Consider the following 16782-nt stretch of genomic DNA (forward strand, 5'->3'; position numbering starts at 1 on the left):
CCTCCCCTGTTCATGCTCTGTCTCTCTCTGTCCCAAAAATAAATAAAAAATGTTAAAAAAAATTTTTTTTTGTTTTTTTTATTTTTTTTTAAATTTTTTTCTTTTTAACGTTTATTTTTTTGGGGACAGAGAGAGACAGAGCATGAACGGGGGAGGGGCAGAGAGAGAGGGAGACACAGAATCAGAAACAGGCTCCAGGCTCTGAGCCATCAGCCCAGAGCCCGACGCGGGGCTCGAACTCATGGACCGCGAGATCTGACCTGGCTGAAGTCGGACGCTTAACCGACTGCGCCACCCAGGCGCCCCTGTTTTGTTTTTTTAAATAATTTTTCAAGAGTGCCTGGCTGGTTCGGTCTGTAAAACATGCAACTCTTGATCTTGGGATTGTGAGTTCGAGCCCCACACTGGATGTAGAGATTACTTAAAAAAAACAAACAACAACAACAACAACAAAAAACGCCTTTCTTTCGTGCTAAAGGAATTTTTTTTTCCAAATTTGACTCATTTTGCAGAAGAGCATCTCATGAAACAATGGATACCTGTAATAAATATAGTTTTAAAATTATCCACAAATTGTATTCCTGTTATTACTATCTGGATCAGTTATATAAAACAGATATATAAAAACAGATATGTAAGATATATAAAAAACATATATAAAACAGGTGTATAAGTTATCAGCATTTCTTGATTTTGTTTCATCATCTCTCTTAAGCCTGATTATAAATTGTAACTATAAATGAATGTGAGGATGCCTGGTCTTTATTATTTCATCCTTTTTGTCCACAGCAGTTTTTGTTTCTTATTGCTCATTTCTGTCAAAAGAAAGAAAGAAAGAAAGAAAGAAAGAAAGAAAGAAAGAAAGAAAGAAAGAAAGTTGGGTATATCTAGATGGGAACATTGGCATAATAGGTTTGACTAGCCGTCACACCTGACTCCTCCTGTTCACCTTCCATGCTTTTATTTCACAGTTAGTGCCTGTTATGCTCAGTCATGGTATTTGTGGACCTAAACAACCTAAACATGAAAAATGCCAGAGAAAATCTGTATTTTAAAGTGCTAACAATGGCAGCTGTTGTTCAGTTCTGCAGATTGCTCATGTTTTCCAGTAACTTCTTTAAAATTTTCTCTACTCTTGATTTCAAAAAATTAAAAAGGTCATTGAAGTTCATGAAGCTATAAAGGTCACTAATTGGATAGGTCTACTGATAGTTTTTGTTTGGAAATATTCTCTTAAAATGTCATATTTACAACCCACATGTATTATTAATGTTATATATTTGTTATTGTGCTCCAACTACTATGTTAACAGTAGGCCTATGACTAAAGAATTATTTCATCCATTACTTGAAAGAATACTAAAAAGTAGTGCTTTCCAAAATAATTTTTAAAAGGAACAAAAATAGGGGCGCCTGGGTGGCGCAGTCGGTTAAGCGTCCGACTTCAGCCAGGTCACGATCTCGCGGTCCGTGAGTTCAAGCCCCGCGTCGGGCTCTGGGCTGATGGCTCAGAGCCTGGAGCCTGTTTCCGATTCTGTGTCTCCCTCTCTCTCTCTCTGCCCCTCCCCTGTTCATGCTCTGTCTCTCTCTGTCCCAAAAATAAATAAACGTTGAAAAAAAAATTTTTTTTAAATAAAAAAAAAAAGGAACAAAAATAAAAGTAAATAAAAGGAAAAAAAAATCAGAAGTAATGACATTTTCTGTAAAATGGCCATGACTTTTTTCCCTCCCTCCTTCCTTCCCTTCTTCCCTTCCTTTCTCCCTCTCTCCCTCTCTCTCTCTCTTTCTTCTTTTTTTAAGTAATCTCTATGCCCAACATGGGGCTTGAACTCACAACCTCAAGATTGAGAGTCACACCCCACTAAGTCAGCCAGGCATCCAATGTTTTTTTTCTTTAATCAATGTTTTCCAGCCTAAATCACTTAATAACTTCTTCCTGGAAGAATATGCTAGAAAAAAATCTCATGATAGACAAAAAGGAACAGTCACTTTGGACGCTTTAGAAAGTGTACAGACCAGAGAGTAATAGAGTGGGGAAAGACTACATTCTGTTCATGTTAGCATAGTCCAAACAGGAAGGTAACATTACTTATAGCCATTACCAAAACATTTTATGGAACCACTTATCCCTCCAAATATCCAAACACCCAAAGAAAAAACACTTTTATTCATTTCTTTCTTCCTATTCAAGGAATCTTTCAAAAATGGCATTGGGGGGCACCTGGGTGACTCAGTCGTTTAAGCGTCTGACTCTTGATTTCGGCTCACGTCATGATCTTAGTTCATGGATTCAAGCCCCACATGGGGCTCTGCACTGACAGCGCGGAGCCTGCTTGGGATTTTCGCTCCCTCTCCCTCTGCCTCTCCCTGGCGGTCTCTCTCTCTCTCTCTCTCTCTCTCTCTCTCAAAATAAATAAATAAACTTAAAAAAGATCTTATAAAAAGAAATTGGGATTAAACTTTTTAGCAATTCTCTCTAGCTAGCCCTAATTGGCTTGTTGAAAATACACAAAGATTCTTTGTTGGCCTATGGATCTCCTAGCTTTTTTCTAAATAGACTTAACTGAAATTTGTTACAGCTTTTTGTTTGAAGAAGTATGTTCCTATGCTTCTTTAAGAAGTTTAGGAATGAAGAGCAATACAAGAATCCTTCAATAGATGTGGATAAGAGATATATGTGAATAAATTACAGTTTTTAGAATACTGAATTCCAGCTCACTGTTAAATTCTGTCATTCATTGGGGCGCCTGGGTGGCTCAATGGTTAAGTGCCTGACTTCGGCTCAGGTCATGATCTCACGGTCAGTGAATTCAAGCCCCGCATCGGGCTCTGTGCTGACAGCTCAGAGCCTGGAGCCTGTTTCCGATTCTGTGTCTCCCTCTCTCTGACCCTCCCCCATTCATGCTCTGTCTCTCTCTGTCTCAAAAATAAACGTTAAAAAAAAAAATTAAAAAAAAATAAATTCTGTCATTCATTGAAGTTACATTCCATTGCAAAAAATGGCACCAAATGAAATAAGGTCACAAACTATAAGAAGGATGGGAAAAATAAGAAATTGTCATTTTAAGAGAGGCCTTCAAACAGCTAAGAGATGAGGCATCAAGACAAACAAAACCCTGTTAAAGCCACATTAGGCAATGCTATTGAGACGGAAGAGAGTCATCCCAAGATAGCTTTCCATTCTTGACCAAGCAGGGAGCAAACTATTCTTGGAAGCCATACTCTTTGTTTTTCTTCACAGCAGAGGTACTTATAATTCCTCTAATGGCTCTTGCCATCTTCCCAAAATTAATTTAAAATATTAGAAATGTTTGGGGTGCCTGGGTGGCTTAGTTGGTTAAGCGTCCAACTTTGGCTCAGGTCATGATCTTGTGGTTCGTGGGTTCAAGCCCTGCATCAAGCCCTGCATGGGGCTCCCTGCTGTCAGCATGGAACCTGCTTCCATCCTCGGTCTCCCTCTCTTTCTGCCCCTCCCCTGCTTGCTTGCGTGTTCTCTTTCTCAAAATAAATACTAAAAAAAAAATATATATATATATATTAGAAATGTGACAATAATAATGCATATAGAATTCTCTAGTTTACACATTCCATAAAATGAAAATTAGCAAATTCTATTTGCTATGAAACTGAAATTACATTTTGGAAAAAGGTTTAAATATAACAATCTAGCTTTGATTTCATAAAGAAAATGTCAAATTTTGTAGGTCAATTAACATATGGATTTTTTTTTTTTCCATTTAAAGCCTTTGGTCGCAAAACAGACTCATTTTTCAACAGTATATTAAGCTATCCATATGCTAGTTAAACCTAAGGTTTCCTGTTTTGATCAAACAGGACTAAAATAATATCAATGTGCATGTGACAGAACTCATTCATAATCTGACTTTAAGCTAATTCAGAGCTTTAAGCCTAAATATGTTATGATAAAAACATTAATTATTGCAGACTTCCCTTTCAAGACAGTGATGTGAGCCCTGTGACTATCTCCTCCAGCCCTATTCCCTATGGAAAATCAACCAATAGCCACCTGCTAGATTTGCCTGGTGTGGCCTCAAAAATAAAGATTTACTAATATATGACTTTTTAAAACATTTTAAATTGTAAATTTTTTTTTAACGTTTATTTATTTTTGAGACAGAGACAGAGCATGAACGGGGGAGGGGCAGAGAGAGAGGGAGACACAGAATCGGAAGCAGGCTCCAGGCTCTGAGCCATCAGCCCAGAGCCCGACACGGGTCTCGAACTCACGGACCATGAGACCGTGACCTGAGCTGAAGTCGGACGCTTAACTGACTGAGCCACCCAGGCGCCCCTTAAAACATATTTTATATTTAAGGTGTAAAATTTCAGCACTTAAATTTTCTGTTTTGTGCTTGTTAGAGCTCTAGTAGCTATTAATATTGTGACTGATGAAAAAAGAAGGAGAAAGTCATGTTTGAGCATTCTAAATGAAAACTGAGCACTTTCAGTTGCTCTGTTCTCCCAGTACATGTCTGGGGCATGGAGGGGACACAGTGTTGCCATTTTAGAGAAGAGCAAATGGAGACTCAAGTCCAGAGTTTCTAACTCAGGAGGTCAGTAATAGAGCGAGAACTAGAACTCCAGATCTTTCTATTTATCCTTTTATTCTCCCTACCCCACCATCCCCCCCCCCCCACCAAAAGAGAAAGAAAGCAGGGGAGGGAGGGGCAGAGGGAGAGAGAGAATCTTGAGCAGGCTCCACGCTGAGCCTGACACAGGGCTCGATCCCACGATCCTGGAATCATGGCCTGAGCCAAAATGAAGAGTTGGATGCTCAATGGACTGTGCTACCCAGGCACTCCTATTTATCCTTTCAATTCATTGTTTAGATCCTTCTAGTTTTGCCGAATACACACTTTTTAAGGATTCATGGTTGAAGAAAAATAATGTGAGAATGTTAGATTAAAAAATATCTACTGGTTTTGGGTGATGGGGATTAAGGAGGGTACTTGTTCAGATGAGCACTGGGTGTTATATGTAAGTACTAAATCACTAAATTCTGTTCCTGAAAACATTATTACACTATATGTTAACTAACTTGGGTTTAAATAAAAATTTTTAAAAAAGTGTTCTTGAACACACACACACACACAAATAAAAAAATAAAAAAATATCTACATGTTTCATGTAGAATTGATGCAGCTAACTCTTTTAAACATAGCTTTCCAAATCTCTATGTATATAATCTTAAATTATAGCCACTGAGTGATTATGAACTTCCTTATAGATTATTTTTATTTTACTCTATTTTGTCTTTCAGGTATATTGTTGATGATTTTGATGTTCAACTTTTTCCTTCCATGGCTGTATAACAACCATACATTTAATAAAAACGAATAACTATTCCAAAAGACTCAGACTAAGTTACAGGACAGTCAAGCTGGAGGTGATAAAGATTTTATCACCTCATATTCAACATCCTGGCTGCACTGGACTCATCAATGTTTAGCTTCCTCTGAGGAAGCTGCCTTGTAGTTTTCATCACTGGAACTGAAAGAAAAAATTACTGTGAAAAGGAGAGATCCTGTGTTTCTCAGTTAAGACTTGTTCTTTTGAGTGTGTATTAAATGCTGCTAGAAAAGGCATTACATGAAATATAAATCTCAAGTGATAATTAATTTTGATGGGGAAAAAAAAAAGCAGAGGGGAAGAAGGGAAGGGAAGTGATGGTAGGACCACAGAAAGTGTGTGTACCAAGTATCATCTGAATGAACAGGATTTTTAACCAATGTATGACCAGTCATGCTTACAGACCCAGAAAGGGTACTTTTCAGCCACTACCTCACACAGTGATGCCATCAGCAGTGTCACCTATCAACAGGAAAGTTGCTTGGGGAAGTAGATTATATATCCACTCACACTCAAGGGGTTTCCTAAATTTTAAATATATTCTAATCTAAAATATTTTCTCTAAATAGACAATCTCACTAGCTTTAGGCAGGTTGTTATTCTTGAAGAGAATAAACAAAGCACTCACAAAAGGCAGGAGGTAAGCTTTTCACATTCTCATTTGATCCTAACAGCTACCTTATGTAGTAGGTAGGGCATGTATTTTTAATCTCCACTTTACAGATAAGGAAACTAAGTCCAGAGGGGTTTGCTGTCCTGACTGAGGTCAAAAAGACTTCTATTTCAATACAAAAAATTTTCTCAGTCATCATTATGACTTAAAGAAAAATTGAAGATTTTGAAGCAACATTAAAGATTTTATAATCTTTAAAACTTTATTATAATCTTTCAAATCTTTAAAATTTATTTAGGAATTAATTAGTTTTTGTTTTGTTAGGTTTAAACAGCCTGTAAGTTTTCTTCCATTAGCTTTCTTTTATTGTATGAGGTCTCCTTTTCCTTAAAAGTTCAGGCCATAAATAAGGGTAAGTGCATTTCTCTTCATAGGAAATTCCATTATCAGGGTTAGAATTGAAAGTAAAAAAATATGGGGTGAGATCAGATCTGTTTGAGTAATAATTAAGCAACTGATAAATTGCCAGGTAATGTAAGTGCTGTTTCGTGATCAGCTTGTAGATAGTCACTCTCTTTACACCTGCAGACAGGACTGAACGGCTCAGGCTACCTGGCAAGGCAGCGAGTTTGAGGATCATGGACTTTGACTCATGAACTTAAAATACCATAGTAGTTTCTCTTTTAAAAAGCAGAATTCATGAAACTGTTACAATGGCTAAACACAGTTTTATTTGGTCTGCACAGTGTTTTAAAATAAATAAAAAGCTAGTATTTTAGTCTTGTTCACGTGAAACTCCAGTTCTGGCTTCTTGAAAAACCCAAAAGATCTGGCAATACTAGGCCTGAGTCCTATCATGGCAACACAAAATAAAGGTTGTTCCCTTTAAAATGATCCCTCTGCCACTCCCTATGTCTTCCAAACATGAAACTGTGTTTCAGTTACTGTTTCGTGAGTAGTATTAATTTGTGAAAACACCCAGCCCTCTAAACTCGTCAGAATTTGGGTCTGAGACTGTGGCCTCTCAAATAGCAGCAGTTTCCTCTACACCGCCTCTGACACTGGGTCTGGAGGTGGAAGACTCCTCTCTCCTCATTGCTGCTTCCCATCTGTTTTCCTCTGCTCCCTCCATTAAAATCCTGTCATCGGGCCGTGCCATTTGCCACCTGGGTACTTCTTCATGCAGTCATCTGCCCCAGAATGCCCTCAACATCCTCCCCCTTCCCCGCCCCCTGGCCATGCCGTTCCTTTAAGGGCCTAGTTCCTGTCTCACTCTCGCCCTCTACCGCCATTCCAGTTCTAGCTCTTGGGGATTTCAATACCCACAAAGATGACCGTTCCAGTGTCCTGGCCTCTCAGTTCATTGGTTGGACTTGAAAAGCTTTTCAATGATTTTTTTCCTTCTGTTTTGCCTCAGCTACAACTTTGTTCATAAACTTCAGCTTGTCTTTACCAGTAACTCACTCTTGCAGGATCTCAAACCTCTAACCCCTCCTTCTAGCTTACTCACTCTGGCACCTCATTTGCACTGATCCTTTGACCTCCATGGAGAACCCGTCTCCACTAACACCACCACCTTTCCACATCTCTCACCCCTCTCACGTATCCCCCTTCTCCTAAAACAGCTTAAATTACACACTTGCAGAGAATCTTAACTCCCTTGTTCTTTTGTCTCATTATATTCACATGGCTTAACCACAATTTGATTAAACCCAGCGGTCTGCTTATTCCTTGCCTGCACCTGAACATGAACTAGAAAAAAAAAAAAAAAAAAAAGATGCAGCAGTAGGACAATTCTTTCAGAGGTTTGCCGTAAAGAGAAGAAAATGTGGGCGGTAGTGGAAGGGGGAAATTAGGTCAAGAAAGAATCGTTTTTTAAGATGGGAAAGATCTTGGCATGTGTATATTCTGAGGGGAATGATGCAGCAGAAAGTATTTGATGATGTAGGAGAGGAAGGGGAGATTTCCCAGGTCCACAGTTCTTAATAGGTTAGTGAAGACAGAATCAAGTGCACAACTCTGTGGTTGGTCTCAGCTAGAAGCAAAGCTAGATCATGTACAGTAGCAGGAGAAAAGGTAAGCACATGCGGGCACAAGAAGAGTTAGATAGGCAGATGTGCCCTGAAGCACTCTAATCAGGGCTTCACCTCCACCATGCTTGCCAAGCCCATCAATGACTTCCATGCTGATAAAGCAAGTTCTTGTCCTTATTACTTACCGGCAGCATTTGATAAAACTGATTGTATCCTCCTGAAAATACTTCATTTCCAGAAAATCACTGCCTTCTCAATTTCTTCTGTTATTTCCTCCTCTCCCCAAACTAAATGATAGTTTCCCAGGAGTTAGTCCTCAGAGCTCTTTTCTATTTATAGTTATTCTCTTGGTAATTTCTTCCAGTCTTGTAGCTTTTTTAATAAATGATTTAAAAAAATTTTTTTAAGTTTATTTATCTTAGACAGCACGTAGGCAGGGAAGGGCCAGAGTGAGAGGAGGAGAGAAAGAATCCCAAGCAGACTCCATGTGGTCAGTGAGGAGCCTGACGCAGGTCTCAAACCCACGAACCATGAGATCATGACCTGAGCCAAAATCAAGGGTTGGATGCTTAACCAACTGGGCCATCCAGGCACCCCCCCCCCCCAGTATTGTAGCTTTATAGCAACTATATCCTAATGAATGCCAAATTTCTATCATCAGCTTGTACAACTTTCCCGACTCCAGACTCCTATCCATCCATATATTTGGTATCTCTACTTAGTTGTCTGATAATTCAAGCTGATACATGCAGCTTTAGCTAATTCAAACTGCACGGAGCACCTGGGTGACTCAGCCTGTGCTGTTAGCACAGAGCCTGCTTGGGATCCTCTCTCCCTGTCTACCCTGCTTGTGCTCGGTTTCTATCAAAATAAATAAATATTTTAAAAAACCAACTGCATAGCATATCCATTCTTTTATTTTTATGTTTGTTTATTTTGAGAGAGAGAGAGTACACACACACACAAGTGGAGGAGGGGCAGTGAGAAAGGGAGAGAATCCCAAGCAGGCTCTGCACTGTCAGCACAGAGCCCTATGTGGGGCTCGAACTCACAAACTGTGAGATCATGACCTGAGCCGAGATCAAGAGTCAGACACTTAACTAACTGAGCCACCCAGGCGCCTCTCCATTCTATTTTTAAAAACATTTTTTTAAGGGGTGCCTGGGTGGCTCAGTCGGTTGAGCGTCCGACTTTGGCTCAGGTCACTATCTCACAGCTTGTGAGTTCGAGCCCTGCATTGGGCTCTGTGCTGATAGCTCAGAGCCTGGAGCCTGCTTCTGCTTCTGTGTCTCCCTCTCTCTCTGCCCCTAACCCACTCGCATTGTCTCTGTCTCTCTCAAAAATAAACATTAAAAAAAATAAAATAAAAACAATTTTTAAGTTTATTTTGAGAGAGACAGAGTGCAAGTGGGGTAAGGACAGAGAGAGAAGGGGAGAGAGAATCCCAATAGGCTCCACACCATCAGCACACAGCCTGAAGTGGGGCTCGAATTCATGAATCTGAGCCAAAATCAAGAATCGGACTCTCAACCGGCTGGGCCACCCAGACATCCCTAAAGCAATGCTTCTTGTACATGTCCCTCTACACAATGTTTCTCTAGGGTATGTAGGCTTTCCTACTTTGCATTATGGTCTACTAGCACAGTTTAGTACAAGCCTCCATTTACTTACTTTTGTCCAGATTACTCCAATAACTTCCTGTTGTTTTTTTTAAACATTTTAATTTTTTAAAGAAATCTCTACACTCAACGTGAGGCTCAAACCTAAACTCTGAGATCAAGAGTTGCACGCTCTACTGACTAAGCCAGACAGGTGCCCCAATAACTTCCTATTTCTAATGGTTGAGTGATCCTATAAATCAAATCATGCCACCGCTTCCTATTTTAGACCTAAAGACATGTCTTCCTCTAATTAACTCACAAAATTACAGGTAACTTGGGGTGCAAAACATTAATGTTTTAGGAAAAATTACATATGAAGTAAGTTTGACTACTGACATCACTGCCCTATTTAGCAATTTTCTGTGAACTAGTTATTGAAAACTACACTGTAGCAAAGCTGTACTAAATGAATGCTAGAGCTAGAACAACTGTATACCATCCTACATAATGAATCATTTTCCTTGTAAAAGCATACAGGATTCCACAACTTCTGACTTTTAAAAGACATAGTAAACAGGGGCGCCTGGGTGGCGCAGTCGGTTAAGTGTCTGACTTCAGCCAGGTCACGATCTCGCGGTCCGTGAGTTCGAGCCCCGCGTCGGGCTCTGGGCTGATGGCTCGGAGCCTGGAGCCTGTTTCCGATTCTGTGTCTCCCTCTCTCTCTGCCCCTCCCCCGTTCATGCTCTGTCTCTCTCTGTCCCAAAAATAAATAAAAACGTTGAAAAAAAATTAAAAAAAAAATAATAAAAAATAAAAAAAAATAAAAAGACATAGTAAACAAAATGAAAACACATCACAGAATAGGAGATTAATATCTAGAATATATAAAGAACAGATCAGTAAGGAAAAAAACTTAAAAATTGGGCAAAAAATATGAAAAGTCCAATGTACACAATAGGAAGGTGTTCAGTCTCACTAGTAATCAGGAACATGGAAACTACAATCACGATGAAACCTTACTTTCAAATTCGTGAGACTGGCAGAAAATTAAGTCTGGATATATTAAAAGCTGGTGAGGATATAACTAATAAATTTTATTCCCTAACATGGCAGTGTAAATTGCCCCAACTGTTTTGGAGAAGAGGTTAGCAACATCTAGCAAAGTTAAGAACTGTGTTTTTAATGAAATTTCCATTTCTGGGATTAGTAGAAATCAATGTTTGTGGGTCTGGTGGGAAATGTATTATTGTAGGCATAACGGGAAGTTGGAAAGGTACCGCAATAGAGAAATGCACACGTGTGCATGAGGCGTGCACGAGGATTTCTGCTGCAGCACTGCTTTCATAATGAGTAACTGGGACCTTAAATGCCCATCAAGAAAATGGATGAACTGTGCTACAGAGCTGCCTGTATCAACTTGGATAAAATTTTTGTGTGCTAAGTAGGAAAAGCAGCACAAGGATTCAAATAATGAACGTTTAAAAACATACAACCCAATATCACACAGTGTTTAGATGCTACATACATGTGGAGCAAAAATGCAAACACATACATAGTTATGACAAATGCCAAATTTGGAACAGTGGTTACTTCTGAAGGGGAGGAAGGGAGATCAGGGGAATACAGAAATCTTCAACTGTACTTGTATAATTTTATTTCTTAGCTGCATGTGAATATTTGTTATGTTACATTAACCTTTTACTATACCAAACATATTTCAGAACCCAGGTTATTTATAAAATTAGGTAGTGATAACCAACTTTTCCTTTACCTGCTTCAACTGCAGAGTTGTTCATTTACACAATGAGTGATAATTATAAATTTTTAATTCTTTGAAACTCTAAACTGATTTATATATAGCCAGCTTGCTATTCCTCAGGTAAACAAAACAAAACAAAACAAAAAAAATGACCATGGGGGATGTGTTAGTTTTCTAGTATGACCATAACAAAGTTCCACAAACTGAGTGGCTTAGAACAACAGAAATTTTTGTCTCACAGTTTTGGAAGCCAGAAGTCCAAGATTAATGTGTCACTAGGGCCATGCTCCCTCTAAATGCACTTGGGAAGGATCTGTTCCAGGCCGCTCTCCTAGTTTCTGGTAGCCTAAGGTGCTCCTTGGCTTGTAGATGCATCACTATAATCCTCTATCTTCACATGGCCTCCCCCTGCCCATGTCTGTCTGTGTCCAAATTCTCCCTTCTGATAAGGACACCAGCTATGTAAGATTGGGGCCCATCCTAATGATTTCACTTTAACTCCACTTACCTGTGTAAAGACTTAACTCCAAATAAGGTCACATTCTAACATACTGGGTGGGGGTTAGGACTCCAACATGTTTTTGGGGAGACGCAATTCCACCTAGAAATGGTTAAAGACCTGAGTCCCCCTCCTATCCCGGCCCCCACTTCTCTTTCAGGGATATTTTGTGTACACCTAAGCACGCGATGATATATCTCCACTGTAACCTCCAGCCCTTTTTCTCTTATAGAAGTATCTTCATTTTTTTCATTTAATGTATCTGTGAGTTTATCTAGTATTGGTATATAAAGATCTACCTAATTCTTTTTGAGGAGTACAGTTTTCCATTATACAGATGTAAGTAATTGACCCAGGCCTAATTATGGACAATGAGGTTGTCCTTGGTCTTTTGCTTTCACAAATAAAGTTGCAATGGGGGCGCCTGGGTGGCTCAGTTAATTAAGCATCCAACCGTTGGTTTTGGCTCAGGTCATGATGTCACGGTTTCATGAGTTCAAGCCCCACATTGGGCTCTGTGCTGAGAGGGTGGAGCCTGCTTAGGACTCTCTCTCTCTCTCTCTCTCTCTCTCTCTCTCTCTCTGTCTCCCTGCCCCTCCCCACTCCTGCTATCTCTCTCTCAAAATAAACTTTAAAAAATTAAAAAAATGAAGTAGAGTTGCAATTATTATCTTTACATATATGACTTTCCCTAATGTGCAAATTTATAGAATAAATTCCTTTAAATGGAGTTTCTGGGTCAAACAATATTTCCACTTTTAATTTTGACAAATAGTGTGACCATCAGTTTTTATAAAAAATCTTTTATTATGTACAGTCTCAACTTATTTTTGTTATTTGTTTTGAAGATTTACGGTTGCAGCAGACAGCTATAAGTTTCTTGCAAGCAAGCATCTGAGTATCCTTTCTATTTGGGGTAATCCACCACTGTGAGTACCCGCGTAAAGGAAGTGCCCTCCCACTGCAGAAGCTGAAGGGGCCAGATACTCCTGTTTTCTGCCCCTGGCAACACACAGTCCCTGCCAATCAGGACTCTGTGGTGACTCAAAAGGCACGGGATCAATTAAAAAAATCAGTCTAAAAGCAACAGAAGAATCATAGCGTCTTACATAGGCCACTCCTGGTTGCTAATCTTTTTATGAGCCTGGTTTATTTCCGTTTTCCTGTCCATCTTGTGAGCTACCAGATAGTGTTCCAAAAGACTTTTTTCTGCTTAAATTAGCCAGAATTGGATCTACTTACAACTAGAATTAATGCTAATAATTTTTAGTCGCACTTTTATGAACATAAATTGCTACACTATCCTACTTGCACTATATACCATGAAGGCTTGGTCTGCTGTATTTTTGGGTAAACCTGTATTTGCTTTTCTTCATAATTCTGTCAGCTATTTACTGCTGCTACTGATATGCCTGATGCAACCACGCCTTTTTTCCTTTTCTATCCTGTTGCATGCCTAGAAACTAGATGCTCAAGTACATTGGACCTGTTTGTAGAGCAGGGATAGAGACTTGCACTGAAGGCCAAGAGGTCAGGAAAATGAATAAATTTCATCACATCTATTTTAATTGCTCAGAGGATGTTTCAATTTCAGACTTCTCAGATATATCCTAAGAGGTGAGTTAACACTGCATCTATTTCTTCTTTCTGTTATGAAAAGAATGAATTACTACTATTGTGTAATACTTAACATTTTCTGAGCCATTTTCTAGGTACTTTTGTTCTAAGTGTATTAGTGATTCATATAATCTTCAAAATAATAATTTTAAAAAGTCTTAAAAATTAGCCTCCATACACTTTCATTTAGCTTTCTTATCCCTGGTTATATATCTCTATTTTTATCTTCTTTTTTTAAGATTTTATTTTCAAGTAATCTCTACACCCAACGTGCAGCTCCAACTCACAACCCTGAGGACGAGAGTCACATGCTCTACCTACTGAGCCAGGCAGGTGCCCCTATTTTATCTTCCTAGAATTATATTATTAACAAAAATTCTGACTAGGTTCACTGTTCTCCCAAAAGTTTTGGGACTGACTTCTCATCTGCAATTATGACATTCCCCCCCACCATTACATATTGGTTTTACTTATGTATATATGAGCAGAGTGAGATCTAGTGAAAATGTTTCAGTTTCAGTTTCAGCTCCTTTGTCAAGAATAGTTAATAATTCGGGGCGCCTGGGTGGCGCAGTCGGTTAGGCGTCCGACTTCAGCCAGGTCACAATCTCGCGGTCCGTGAGTTCAAGCCCCGCGTCAGGCTCTGGGCTGATGGCTCAGAGCCTGGAGCCTGTTTCCGATTCTGTGTCTCCCTCTCTCTCTGCCCCTCCCCCGTTCATGCTCTGTCTCTCTCTGTCCCAAAAATAAATAAACATTAAAAAAAAATTAAAAAAAAAAAAAGAATAGTTAATAATTCTATTGGAATCCTCATAAGAGATCTGCTTAGAATTACTATGTATTAGCCAAAGAGGATGGGTGCCAGATATAGATTCATCCATTCTAGAAACACTTTTAAAACAGGAGATGCATGAGAATTAGCTATATAAATAGTAATAAGGATACTATCTAAAACCATGCAGATAAATAAAAATTCTATCTAAAAAATCTAGTATTTCTCTGAACAATGAGTAATTGTTCTTTTTTTATTATTTTAATATTTTTATGAGAGAGAGTGTGAGTGGGGGAGAGGCAGAGAGAGAAGGAGACAGAATCCAAAGCAGGCTCCAGGCTTTGAGCTGTCAATACAGAGCCCGATCTGAGGCTCGAATCCACAAACTGCAGGATCACAACCTGAGCCGAAATTGGACACTTAACTGACTGAGCCACCCAGATGCCCGAATTGTTCTTCTTAAAGTATACCCTGTCTTCTTCTAAAAGTAAAGGGCTATATAACCATGATCATCTGTGCATAATCTCTCATCTTTACCAATACTGACAGAAATCCTAACAAGACCTCAAAATACATAATGTACAAAGATTAATAAGCTTATTTGGGGGTGCCTGGGGGTTAGTCAGTTGAGAATCTGACTTTGGCTCAGGTCATGATCTCATGGTTCATGAGTTCAAGCCCTGCATCAGGCTGTCTGCTGTCAGCACAGAGCCTGCTTCAGATCCTCTCTCCCCCTCTCTCTCTGCCCGTCCCCTGCTCACTCACATGCTCACTCTCAAAAATAAACTTTAAAAACATAAATAAATAAGCTTATATGAAAAGTATCAATATCTGACAAACTGATCTGTGGGAGGAGAAAACTCACTGGGATCATTTTAATGAATACATTTTTAATTTTTTTTTTTAAAGATTTTTTAAAATTAATCTCTACACCCAGCATGGGTTCAAACTTACAACCCCAAGATCAAGAGTTACATACTACTAACTGAGTCAGCCAGGCACCCCTATGAATACATTTTTTAAACGACAGAATTTAGAACAGATGACTATAAACACTAGCTTTAATGGATATTTTGGATGATTCACATTACAGGGGAAAATGTCCATGGCTTTTCTTTAAACTTCCTCTACATCAAGAAATAGGAAGCAAACAATCCCAGTAACACTGAAATTAAGTTCAAACAGAATCAAGAAATGTTGGTTTACTGATCATTATGAATTTCATTTTTAAGAAGTCTGACCTGATCTTTTTTTTTTTTCACCTTCTATTTTCTCAAAGCTATGGGAGCAACTGAGTAATATTACAGAATGTTATTACAGCTGAATCTTTGAAAGTCACTTAATGTAATCCCCTCATTTTACAGATGAGGAAATAGGTCCAGAGAGGTTTAAATACCTTATCTGCCAAGCCAGAACTAGATGCTTGGTCTTCTACATCTTAGATGACTGCATTATGCTGACCACAGCAGTGCCTATAGGAAACAGTGCACAGAATCTCCTTGACATTTTGATATATTTATTATCAGAGCACTTTATTGCTTCACTGAAAGTCACGAGTATAAGTTTGTTAAGTATGACTTCAAAAAAGGACTCAAATAGAATTTCTAAGATTAGACCATGAGAATACCCCGTTTACTGAAGAAGACATAAATGTCTAGGATAGAATTATGAGTGCTGCTGAGATTGCCAGCAGAGAAATCTGGGAACTTCCTGTGCTGTCCACTGAAATTTTAACATTTAAAATCCTGCAGTGAAGAGAGAACTTGCTTCCTTTCAACTGCTGGCAGATGGGAAGGTTCTACAGTGTTATGGAGCACAGGCTTCAAAAACACAGTTCACATGGCACCTGGGTGGCTCAGTCAGTTAAGCATCCAACTCCTGATTTTGGATCAGGTCATGATCTCATGGTCATGGGATCAAGCCCCACATTGGGCTCTGCACTAAGCATGGAGCCTGCTTAAGATTTTCCCTCTCTCTCTCTCTCTCTCTCTGCCCCTCTTCCACTCATGCTCTCTCTCTCTAAAATTAAACAAAAAAATCACAGCTCACTATCTATGACTTTACCTATTTTACTTCTCTGTAGCTTCCTCATCTCTAAAGTGGGATAACAGGGGCACCTGGGTGGCTCAGTCGGTTAAGCATCCGACTTCAGCTCAGGTCATGATCTCACAGTCCCTGAGTTCAAGCTGCGCGTTGGGCTCTGTGCTGACAGTTCAGAGCCTGGAGCTTGCTTTGGATTCTGTGTCTCCCTCTCTCTCTCCCCCTCCCCCACTCGTGCTCTGTTTCTACCAAAAAATGAATAAACGCTGAAAAAAAAAAAATTTAAAGTGGGATAATAAGGGGCGCCTGGGTGGCTCAGTCGGTTAAGCGTCCGACTTCAGCTCAGGTCATGATCTCACAGTTCATGAGTTCGAGCCCCACATCACGCTCTGTGCTGACAGCTCAGAGCCTGGAACCTGCTTCGGATTCTGTGTCTCCTTCTATCTCTGTCCCTCCCCCACTTGTGCTCTGTCTCTGTCTCT

General features: G+C 39.4%; 1 protein-coding gene and 1 long non-coding RNA gene across 2 annotated transcripts in view; one reads left to right on the forward strand and one right to left on the reverse strand.

The window, feature by feature from the left end:
* The window catches only part of AQP11 (aquaporin 11), a 21137-nt gene extending 15489 nt beyond the window's left edge, over positions 1-5648 (forward strand). The window contains exon 3 of the mRNA XM_040489454.1: positions 5281-5648. Coding sequence (XP_040345388.1) covers positions 5281-5360 — 80 coding nt within the window. The 3' untranslated portion in view covers positions 5361-5648. The remainder of the gene's footprint in view (positions 1-5280) is intronic.
* LOC121039332 (uncharacterized) overlaps positions 1-10268 on the reverse strand; it is a 17992-nt gene extending 7724 nt beyond the window's left edge. Inside the window, exon 1 of the long non-coding RNA XR_005794714.1 lies at positions 10192-10268. This is a non-coding gene — a long non-coding RNA (uncharacterized LOC121039332). The remainder of the gene's footprint in view (positions 1-10191) is intronic.
* Between the last annotated feature and the right edge of the window lie 6514 nt (positions 10269-16782).

The sequence above is a fragment of the Herpailurus yagouaroundi genome, unplaced genomic scaffold, assembly GCF_014898765.1.
Source record: "Herpailurus yagouaroundi ecotype Mexico unplaced genomic scaffold, PumYag 180, whole genome shotgun sequence".
Lineage (NCBI taxonomy): Eukaryota > Metazoa > Chordata > Mammalia > Carnivora > Felidae > Herpailurus > Herpailurus yagouaroundi.